This window comes from Dromiciops gliroides, chromosome 3, assembly GCF_019393635.1.
Source record: "Dromiciops gliroides isolate mDroGli1 chromosome 3, mDroGli1.pri, whole genome shotgun sequence".
Taxonomy (NCBI): Eukaryota; Metazoa; Chordata; class Mammalia; order Microbiotheria; family Microbiotheriidae; genus Dromiciops; species Dromiciops gliroides.
The window spans coordinates 257,217,462-257,229,622 of record NC_057863.1 but is presented as its reverse complement, the minus strand read 5'-3'; the positions used below and the strand labels follow the sequence as shown (position 1 = coordinate 257,229,622).

Here is a 12,161-nt window from a genome sequence, read left to right as displayed (position 1 = left end):
AAAGCAATGAACATGAACTTGGACAAACTTGGGGAAATACTGGAGGATTGAAGGGCCTGATGGTGCTATGGTCCATGGGGTCATAAAGAGTCCAAAACAACTAAACAGCAACAAGAACTTGGTACTTAAGATGAGTTTAGAAGATTGACTAAACAGCAAAAAACAAACAAACAAACAAAAAACCTGTGTGCAACTAACTTAACTCTCATTGTCCCACAATAAAAAAAAAATTTAAAAATGAAGGAATGAATGAACAAATGGATAAATAAATTAATGAATGGGTGAATAAGTGAATGAATAAATAAATGAAGGAAGGGAGGAATAGATGAATAAAAGAATGAATAAATAAATAAAAAGATAAATGAATGAATAGATAAATGATGCAGTTTATCTAAAAATACCAAAATCATGACATTTAAGACAGCATTTAAAAAGTGGATAGCCAAAGGCTAAAGACAGAATACAGGTTACCAAAGTTTGTAAACCTAGAAATGAAACAAAATAATGTTAGTGGAAGAAAAAAGGTTTAAATAGTATAAACATGCTTTAAAACAAAAATACCAGTTAAAATGAAACAAATTTTAGTAGAATGTACCATTATGAAATAAAATAATCTTCACACACTTTTCTGCCATTCTAAAAACAGAACCTGATATATTAAATTTGTAATACTCTTTCTCACCTATTACTTTAAATTTTTGTTTTTAATAAAAGATACTATGTTTTACGAAAGTGCTTGTGCAAATACATATCAATGAAAAAGTATCAAGTTAATACACAGAACCATCATAGTATTTGGGTGCTGAGAACATGAAAATTCAAAATGTCTGTCAACTCATTAATAAGATAACTCATTCCCCCTCAGGAAGATGAGATGCTGCTAAGGATCTAATAACAAACACCCTTTGTAAGTAGGTGACTTCAATACATAAATTAATTCACCCAAAAAATTCTGTGGTGGGGTGTCTGAATAGAGTAAGTAAATAATATTAGAATGTATCAAGTGAGTCATCTATAGTAAAACATATTCAGTTACTAATCATGCTCAAATGAACTTGATATTATACCACATAGACCAGGGCTCCCAAATCCTCTTTAAACCTTTGCGTAATTTGCTTGAACTTCAGACCATGCTTATTAACATGTTAATCCCACATTAAATAATAAATCTTAATTTAAAAAAATCGGAATTCCCTTTGAGCTAGCACAGGACATTTCATAAGATATTCTGCTTTAAGTTAAACCTTTTATTTAAAACAAAATTGAAGATGGTTCAGATTTAATTATGAACTTATACACATACATACTGTTAAGGGCTAAAATTCTAGCTAGTCTGTCTAAAATATCTAATGAGTGGTCGCCAATAAATTATAAGCTTTAGCAAGAGTTAGACTTTTAAGCATTTATTAAGGAAAAGAAGAATTTGGTAAAGAGAGAGAGAAAGGCCTAGATTCCTATCTATTAAAGGGAGAGCACATTTCTAGCTCCACTCTCCACCAGAGTCCAAAGGAAAGAGCGCGAGACTCAGCGCCAGTCTCTTCCTTCCTCCTCCCACTAGCCCGCGTCAGGAAGTGACGCCAAAAAAAAGACTCCTGGTCTTGCCCTCAAAGACCTTCGCTTCATGGGTGAAACTCTTCTACAGTAAGTCTCCAGCAGGTGGCATCATTCCAATCGTTATAGTCCCCCCTGTTGTTCCTCAAGAAACAAAATGTTTCCTTGACGGAACAGTAAAAAGAATATAATAACTATTGCTAACTAATAATATGTGAACAACAATATAGAAAAGGAAGAGAGGAAAGTTTTGTCCAGAGGGGCGATTTTTTTTTTTGTCCTCATGAACCGACGCTTTGACATTGGTTTTGCAAAGGGAGGGCCTCTGCAGAGAATACATGTTACAGATGGTGTATATTATAACAGAAAGAGAAAAAAACCAACAAAAAGAACAAATCAAAACTGTTCATTTAAAGTCTCTGAAAGTCTTTTCTTAGATGTCCTCTAGGTGTAGTCATGGAATGGAAGTCTTTTCAGGGGTTGATGTGTGGATGCTGGTAATCAGCCAGGAAAATTTCCTACAAAATTGAGCTTAACACAACTTTAAAATAGCTTTATCAATAATCAAATCAAACAATGAAAGTTCTCAAAAACATGTCTAAGGGAATTCAGAATCTTAGTTGTTACACATGAAACATATAATAAAACAAAAATTGAACCATTCTTTAAAATTATATTATTATTATAGTCCCCCCTTATGGAGGGTAATTAAGAAGACAATTGCTGCAATATTAATTAATAAAAATAATTTTTATCTTTGTTTTATCACTTTTTGCATCATCTGCCTAATTATCCTCATGCCATTATGAGAAATTAAAAAATCTAATATAATTGGTAACAGGTGTCAAGGCCAAATTCAACACTGTATTTATCATGACACCTGAGATAATTATGGGGGTTACCATAAAAGAACAGAGAAATGATGGGATATGAGCATTCCCACACTTGAGCAATATGTACTGTCCATGCAGTATGCCAGGCTTAAAATAGGTGGATGGAATATATGTCCATGCCACCGAACATATTGGAGGAAACTGAGTCAGACTTAATCAGATGCATGGGATTGAGATGTCCATGGCATCAGGCATATAGGAGGGAGCATAGAAGCCAGGTATAGAAGTGAGATGGGTGGGATGAATACTTCCAGCCATCTGTACAATATTGTGGGGAAAAATAAAATAAAATATTAAACCAAGAGAATCCAACCTCAACATTAGTCAAAAGCCGTTCCCTCGGCCATACCTTGACTTCATGCATGTCTCCCCTCATGTGACAGTTCAGTGTCTGCTCTTGCATGTATTCCTCTTGTGATTGGATGGCATCTTGGCCAACTGGCATCTGATAACTCAGAATAAAGGCAATTAATGTCTTAAATGATAAGTTCCCATAATCCAAGTCTCATATGGATTTAAAAATTGAGGATAATAAATGATTGCAAAAAATGCGAATACGTCTTGACTCAAAATATATAATTATGCAACAATTTCAAATAATACCCTTTTTTTTTACTTAGTATACAATTACTTTTGTGAAAAATCAGAACATATTTAAATACAAGTTAAAGCACAACAGAATCTCAAAGAAAACTTTTTTTTTTAAAAAAAGAAAACTTTTACAAATGTTCCCCTCTTTTTTGGAATATGCTTATCAAAAATAATACTTCTAGAATCAATTTACACTTGCCATGGCAACCAATTTGCCAGGGAAATGCTTTAAAGAGTTTGATCAAATAATCAGTTGAGAAAAAATAACAAAAACAAACAACTCAGAATATGGGAGCACAATACTCCTAGAATTAACATTGTATAATAAAATCAAAACCATCTTGTAATGTTTCAAAATTAGAGAGATGAATAAATAGAAAAAAAAATACACATGGAACAATAAAAGACAATGAAATTCAAACTAGGGAAATCTAAATGAATGTGAACTTAATATTAATAAGAGTATTATAAAATATAAACTTGATCACATGACTATAAAAAGCTTTTACAAATATTCTCCTTGTTTTAAAAACTAAGTATGACACAATCTCAAAAGCATTAAAATCTCTATAAAAATAAACCCATACCATTAATTTCAAAATGTATATTTAATAGCACAGAAATCCTATGTAACCTCTGAACTGACATTAATAATCTGAGTGAATTCAGAACACTCTTGATTCCGATATCTAAAATCCCCAATACTCATATCAATACCTTGCTGCTTACTTCTACATTTCTGTAAAATATATATCCTTCCATGGCAAAAGAAGCAGAGTCTTGAACTATGTTGATTGTCATTCTTATTCAGCTTAAGTTTTTCTTCTTTAACCCCTCTATATTGTCTGTCGGGCTTTTCACCATACAAATGCTTTATAAGATTACTAATTAAAGACAAAAGCAGGTTAGCAAAATTATGAACAAAATGAGCATATCTGGAATTTAAAGAGTTTTCTAAGATTGTCTCAAAAGCACAGCCAGGCCAGGGAAGGGCTGAGCCTGAAGCTGCAAATGCAGGTAGAAAAAGTTGAGCATGTGCATCAGATCTCTGGACTTCCCAGGCAGGGGAAGCTATGGGCTTGGCCATAGGAGGAGTAGAGGGTGGGGTCTGGAGAGGAGGGGAGGGACCAGAGCAATTTGAATCAGACTTGATTTTGAACTCAGGCCTGGATTCCTCTTCCCCCACTTTGCCTCCAGGTGCTAGGGGATTAAAAGCTTCTAGAGGGTGGGTCATTGCCTCCAGGCATGCAAAATTAAAGCAACAATTACTGTTAGAACTGGGAAAAGCTGCGGGAATCTCTTCAGGTTTCTCTGAAAAAGCATGGTTGGGAGAGGGAGAGATATTTCCTTGTGTGAGTAAGTTGCTGACTCTTTTAACAAAAATAAAAAGAAAAATAGAAAATCCACAAAAACAAAGCATTAACATGATCTTATCTCCCATTTGTCTGGTTAAACAGACTAAAATCAAAAATAGGGTAATTAGGGAGTTTAAAAGGTCCATTCGAAAAAATTTAAAGGGAAAACACAGCCAGTACGCCAGTACTTGGCAGTTAAAGGGAGAGGGTAGAGAAAATGCCTTACCCAACCAGAAGATCAGAAGACTGAGGTTTAGCTTTCCTCTTCGTGGTCAGCCATCTGTTAAGGGCTAAAATTCTAGCTAGTCTGTCTAAAATATCTAATGAGTGGTCGCCAATAAATTATAAGCTTTAGCAAGAGTTAGACTTTTAAGCATTTATTAAGGAAAAGAAGAATTTGGTAAAGAGAGAGAGAAAGGCCTAGATTCCTATCTATTAAAGGGAGAGCACATTTCTAGCTCCACTCTCCACCAGAGTCCAAAGGAAAGAGCGCGAGACTCAGCGCCAGTCTCTTCCTTCCTCCTCCCACTAGCCCGCGTCAGGAAGTGACGCCAAAAAAAAGACTCCTGGTCTTGCCCTCAAAGACCTTCGCTTCATGGGTGAAACTCTTCTACAGTAAGTCTCCAGCAGGTGGCGTCATTCCAATCGTTACAATACATATATACACATGCATACACTGGTTTTGTTTCAAGTTTCTTTTTTTGTAACATTTATTTTATTTTTTCCACTTACATGTAAAAATAGCTTTCAACATTCATTTTCAAAAGATTTAGAGTTCCAAATTCTTTTCCTTCTCTCCCTTTCCTCCCCCTTCCACAAGACAGCAACCAATCTGATATAGGTTATATATGTACAATCCACAAGTACTCTTTTTTTTTTAAGTCTGTGTTCAATCAATATTCAGTTCTTTCTCTGGGAGTGGATAGTATGCTTCATTATTAGCCCTTTGGGATTGTCTTGGATCATTGCATTGCTAAGAGTAGTCAAGTCATTCACAATTGCTCATAGAACAATACTGCTGTCACTGTGCACAATGTCCTCCCAGTTCTGCTCACTTCACTATACATCAGTTCATGTGAGTCTTGCCAGGTTTTTCTGAAATCGTCCTGCTTGTCATTTCTTATAGCACAACAATATACCATTACAATTATATACCACAGCTTCTTCAGTCATTCCCCAATTGATGGACATTCCTTCTATTTCCAATTCTTAGCTACCACAAAGAGTTGCTATAAATATTTTTTGTACAATTTTCCCCCTTTTCTCTTTTTCACAATTACTATTGTTAACTGTTTCCTTCCATCCTATTCCCTCCCCCATGATATTTACTCTATTATCTATCTTCTTTCACCCTATCCCTCCTCAAAAGGGATTTGCTTCTGACTGCCCCTTCCCCCAATCTGCCCTCCCTTCTTTTGCCCCTCCCTCTTTATCCCCTTCCCCTCCTATTTTCCTGCAGGCTTAGATAGATTACTCCACCCAATTGAGTGTGTATGTTATTCCCTCCCTGAGCCAACTCTGATGAGATTAAGGTCTTTGAACCTATTCTGATGAGTGTAAAATTCATTTATTGCCCTTCTTCTCCCCCATCTCTCCCCCCACTCCATATGCCCTTTCCTGCTTCTCTCATGTGGGATTTCACCCCCATGCTACCTCTGCCCTTCCCCCTCCCCCAGTGCATTCCTCTCACCCCTTAATTTTACCCTAAAGATGTCATCATGGGGCAGCTAGGTGACACAGTGGACAAAGCACCCACCCTGGACCCAAGAAGACCCCAGCCCAAATCCAACCTCAGACACAAGACACTCACCCACTGTATGACTCCAGGCATGTCAACCATCCCCGACCACCCCACAAAGAGAGATAAACAAAAAATAAATACTTTGCAGATATCATCCCTTCATAATAAATTCCCACCTGTGCCCTCTGTCTAAATTTATTTCTATCATCTGCCCTAATACTAAGAAAGTTCTTATGAGTCAGTTTTGCTGGATAGGTGATTCTTGGTTGTAATCCCAATTCCTTTGCCCTCTGGAATATCATATTCCATGCCTTCCATTCCTTTAATGTAGAAGCTGCTAGATCTTGTGCTATCCTGACTGGGGCTCCACAGTACTTGAATTCTTTCTTTTGGGCAGCTTGCAATATTTTCTCCTTGACCTGGGAGCTCTGGAATTTGGCTATAATATTCCTGGGAGTTTTCCTTTTGGGATCTCATTCAGGAGGTGATCAGTGGATTCTTTCAATTTCTATTTTACCTTCTGCTTCTAGAATATCAGGGCAATTTTCCCTGACAATTTCTTGGAAGATGATGTCTTAGCTCTTTCCTTGATCATGGTTTTCATGTAGTCCAATAATTTTCAGATTATCTCTCCTGGATCTATTTTCCAGGTCAGCAGTTTTTCCAAGAAGATATTTCACATTGCCCTCTTATTTTTTTAATCATTTTGGATTTGCTTTATTATGTCTTGGTTTCTCATAAACTTACTCACTTTCATTTGTTCAATCCTAATTCTTAGGCAATTATTTTTGTCAGAGAGCTTTTCCATTTGGCTTTTCAAGCTATTGACTGTTTTCTCATGTCTTTCCTGCATCACTCTCACTTCTCTTTCCATTTTATCCTCTACTTCTCTGACTTTATGAGACTTCAAAGTCCTTTTTGAGTGCCTCCATGGGCTAAGACGAATTCATACTTTTCTTGGAAGCTTTAGATGTAGGAGCCTTGACATTGCTATCTTCTTCTGAGGGTGCACCTTGATCTTCCTTCTCACTAAAGAAACTTTCTGAGGTCCTCACATTTCTCTGCTCATTTTGCCTGTCTTTTACTTGACTTTTAGCTCCTTAAAGTGTGGCACTGTTTCAAGGCTGCACTATCCCAAGCTTTAGGGGGTCCCAGGTGGTATGATTTAAGGAGGGGCAGGTTCTTCACTCACCTGGCCTGTTCCCTGGTCCATAGATAACCCCAGTCTAACTTACTAATTAACCAGACAGCAAAACTTTATGTACTGTGGTTGTTAGTTCTGATGAACCTGTGCCTTGCCCTCACCTGGGCCACTGCTACTCAAGTCTACCTCCTGGTTCCCAGCAGGGGTGAAAAATCCAAGTTCCTCCTCAGCACCAGCAGAAACCCCTGTAATCTCCCCCCTGCCAACCGCTCAGCCCTCTCACCAGCCTGTGAGCTTAGTTACAGATGACACTGGCACTGCAGCTGATTCAGAGGCTTTGGGAGTCTCCTTTCCAGGCTCAGCCTGCCTGGGACTGGATCTGTGTCAGGGTGACTGTGGGGTTGGGCTCTACTCCTACCTTGGCACAACAGCTCCCTCCTTCCAACCTTCCAAGCTGTCTTTTTGGTTGTAAAATGATCTCAGCACATTCTTCTGTGGGTTTTGCTGCTCTAGGAATTGTCCTATGGCATTATTTGGAGGTTTTTTGGCATGATCATGTTGTGAGTTCAAGAGGTCACTGCCTTTCCTCTGCCATCTTGGCTCCACCCCAGACTTGTTTCAAGTTTCAAGAAATAAAATGTATGTGTATGTGTGTGTGTGCTTGTATATGTGTGTGTACATATATATACACACATACATACATATATGTGTATATATGTGTTTATGTATACACACATAATTATTCTATTAACAAAAACTCTTACATTTTTGTCTAATTATTCCCATGACATTTTGAAAATTTTAAGGACCTTTTCTTATTCATGAATATATAACTATAAACAGATACATTACAAGGCAAAATAACTCATTTACTTGGTTGTTCAGGGTATGGAATCTAAGACTGCAAACAGATAAGGTATTGCAACAACAATTATATGGAGAAGGACTTGCCCTGGTTATAAAGATTTTTTTGTGAGAGGAAAAAGCAGGTTGAGACTACTACAACAGTCTCTGGGCTAAAGTCCAGAATGATTATACCATCCTTAGTTCCAATTGACTCCAGGTGAGAATAGCATAATATGACAGGATACCACTTCCAGGCTCTGAATTAACCAGGTGGGAAGATTTCTTGTATGGTAAGCTGAGTCTAGAGGGCCCTGTCTTAGCCTTCCCAAGGTCATCCTCTCCAGTGGCCTCAGACACTTGTATGACCCTGGGCAAATCCCTTAACCTTGTTTGCCTCAGTTTTCTCATCTACAAAAAAGAGCTAGAGAAGGAAATCACAAACCATATCAGTATCTTTGTCAAGAAAATCCCCAAAGGGGTCATGAATGACCCTATGTGTCAAGCAATGTATTAAGCACTTTACAAATATTATTTCATTTAATGCTGACAACAACCCTGGGAAACAAATGCTATTATTATCCCCATTTTACTGTTGAGGAAACTGAAATAGACAGAGTCTAAATTGCTTGCCCCAGGTCATATATCTAGTAAGTGTGTGAGGCTGGATTTGATCTTGTCTTCCTGATTCCAGGCACAGGGCTCTTTCAGTGTTGCCACCTAGCTTTCTCTAAAAACTTTGATTAGATCTGGGGCAGGGGTCATCTGCATAAAGATGGTAACTGAATCTATGAATTGATGAGGTTGCCAAGTGACAGAATATAGAGAGAAAACAAACCTCTCTAAGACATATGACCAGAACTCTCTCTGCTCCCCTTCTTGTCACCTCATAATCTCTACCATCTCTTCCTTTACCCCATCTTCTCATGATGAAATAACCCCCCTACTCTAAGCCATAGGTATCAAATATGTGACCTACAATACCCCCAAATGTGGCCTGAATCCGATGAAAACTTGATTAGGATATACTTAACAAAATAAAAATACATTAAAACAGATAAGATTACATTTTAAAATTAGGTCAATATGTGGCCCACAAGGATCCCTCTGTTTCTATTTGAGTTTTACAATACTGCTTTAGGCCAACCTTTCTACATGTACCCTTGATACCATACTTCCTGTCTTTTCCATACTGTCCCTACTTTTATCCCCTCTTTTTCAAATATTCAGTCTTTATCTACTGGCTTCTTCCCTTTTGCCTATAAACATGCCCAAATCTCCCTATCCAAAAAGCAAAAAACAAAGTCTTACTAGATCTTATCATTTTTACCATATTTTGCCTTCTTTTCTCAGCCAAATACCTAGAATAAACTGTCTAAACTTATTGCCTCCACTTTTTCTCCTCTTATTCATTCTTCAGTTCTTTATAATCTGGGTTCTAATCTCATCACTCAACTGAAACTGCCCTCTCCCAGGCTTCCAGTGATTATATCATTGCCCAATGAAATGTTTTCTTGAACCTCATCCTTCCTGATTTGCCTCCTACCTTTCTGACTGCTTCCTCTTAGGGTTCTTTGCTGGATCATTAAACATATTAGAGGGGCAGCTATTTGGTGCAGTGGATAAAGCACCAGCCCTGGATTCAGGAGTTCAAATCTGGCCTCAGACACTTGACACATACTAGCTGTGTGACCCTGGCCAAGTCACTTAACACTCATTGCCCTGCAAAAACAAACAGTCAAACAAAAACATATTATGCCTACAACTGTGGATGGACCACAAGGTTCTGTTCTGGGCTCATCTCCCACATGTCTAATGAGTGAATGAAAAAGAAATTATTGTACTAAGCACTGGGGATGAAATGCAATCCAGTACCTGAGCTTGAAGGCTATACATTTCAATATGGAAAGATAACTTATGTAGTAGAAGGGGATGCCTTTGTTCAAAAAAGTGACAGGGATACTAAGTCGAGTTATAGGGCAATTGATTAACACATCTTCTAGTCACTTTTCCTTTTAACTATTCTACCAATACCTCAAACTTAGCATATCCAAAAAAGAACTCATCTTCTCCAAAACTTGTTCCTCATCCTAACGTCAATATCTCTATTTAGGGCACTACCATTTTCTCAGTTACCCAGACTTATAACTTCAAAGTCATTCTTGTTTCTTCCCTTATGTCTACCCTCACATCCACTTAGTTGCCAAGTCTTATTAATTCTACCTCCAAACAATCTCTTATCTCTTTTCCCTCCTTTCTTCTCCTAGTTCAAGGCCTCATTAGTAATAACCAGGGCTCCAGACTGATCCTCCAAAGTCTGGTTACTTCGAGTCATATTTCATGCTGTTGCCAAAATAATCTTTCTGATATATAGGAATATTAGGAATATACACCATTCTACTCCTTTCAGGTAGCCTGATACTCTTTGTTTCCCATGTACCTTATTTCATGTAACTGCACTCATTAGCCAAATTTGATTTCCCAGTGTTCCATTTTACCCTGTCCTCTCTTGACATTATAGATATTCATACCACTATGCCTGTTCTATTAAAGTAGCATCATATAATGTTATAGTCTAGAGGGGACATTAAAAATCATCCAGTGCAACACATTTATTTTACAGATGAAGAAACCAAGGGCCAAAAATGTGAAGTCATTTAACCCAGGTTACACTGGTAGTCAGTAGCAGAACCAGGAGTAGAAAAGAGTTCTCCAATTTAATGTATTCATCTTTCTGTCCTTCACCAGGCATAGGACAGCTCCTTACACACGATAAGTAATGAAGAAATGTTCCTTTAATTGAATTCAACCATACCCTGATTATTTCCAACAACAGACTGTTGATAACTCAGTTGCCAATATTCAGGTCAGAGTAGATCTTCTCCTAAGAAATTAAATATACTGCTCATCACTGAAGAGGCACACGATAAATATTTGTTGAATAAATAAATGAATGTGTACATTTTCTTTTTAAACAGATCAACCATTCTGATGACACCAAAAACAGATACTTGGGTTGGCCAGCTGAAATACAGATAGAAGGATGTATACCTCGCAATCTAAGCTAAGACTGAATCTTCTTCATAAATAAACTTGCATGGTTATATATTTAAAGAAACAATTGTCTCAAATACTTTACTTTTCAAAAAAATGTCAGAATGTAAGATTACTAAGGATAAGGACTATTTCATTTTTACCTCTGTATCCCCAGTACAATAGCTGACCTAAGTGTGATGCTTGCTACCTAGCTGATTTCAGGCAAATCAAATAACCTCTCTGAGCCTCAGTTTTCTCATCTATAAAATGAACGTGTTTGACTAGGTAACCTCTGAAGTGTCTTCTCACTCTAGATCTATGATCCTATAATGCCAGTCTATCACAGTGGCTAGCAATCTTATCAGATGAGGACTTTTGCAGGGTACAGTGGATGTATAGGACCTGGAGTCAGGAAGACCTGACTTCAGCTCTGGCCTCAGATACTTATTAGCTGTATGACCCTGGACAAGTCACTAAAGTTCTGTTTGCCAGAGTTTTCTAATCTATAAATTGGGGAAAATAATAGTACCTACCTCCCAGGGTTGTTTGTGAGGACCAAATGAGATAATTGTAAAGTGCTTAGCACATAGTAAGTTATATATGTGTGTGTGTGTGTGTGCATGTGTTTGCGTGTGTGTTAGCTATTATTATTTGCAATTCATATCCTTTACTTACCCTCAAGCTTGGCCCTGTGTTCATTTATTGCTCTGTGGTTGCCTGTTTCCTCAAGAGGAGAATAGAGCACTGGTTTCCCAGAATTCTAATTCTACCTTCACCTCAGATTCCTGAAGAACAATTCTTTTGGGGGCAGGAGGAACAGGAGGCAAGGGTGCAGTATAAAGATACCCAAAGGACAGACATGAATCAGGTTATGGAACAAGTAGTCTTATCCCACACACAGAAAAGGTCATTCTAAACAATAATGATCTAATGATTATGATCAGTTCAGAAGCTAATTTTATTCAAGCCTTGGGTCATTTACAAAAACTTCTCTGCAAGACTGGTTT

The 12,161-nt window shown here is 37.6% G+C and overlaps 1 protein-coding gene across 2 annotated transcripts in view; it reads left to right on the top strand.

The window, feature by feature from the left end:
• Positions 1 to 11,186, top strand: part of FAM3B (FAM3 metabolism regulating signaling molecule B) — a 55,594-nt gene extending 44,408 nt beyond the window's left edge. For both annotated transcript variants that reach the window (XM_043998836.1, XM_043998837.1), the window contains exon 8: positions 11,097 to 11,186. In XM_043998836.1, the coding sequence (XP_043854771.1) occupies positions 11,097 to 11,186 (90 nt within the window). The remainder of the gene's footprint in view (positions 1 to 11,096) is intronic.
• The last annotated feature ends 975 nt before the right edge of the window (positions 11,187 to 12,161 follow it).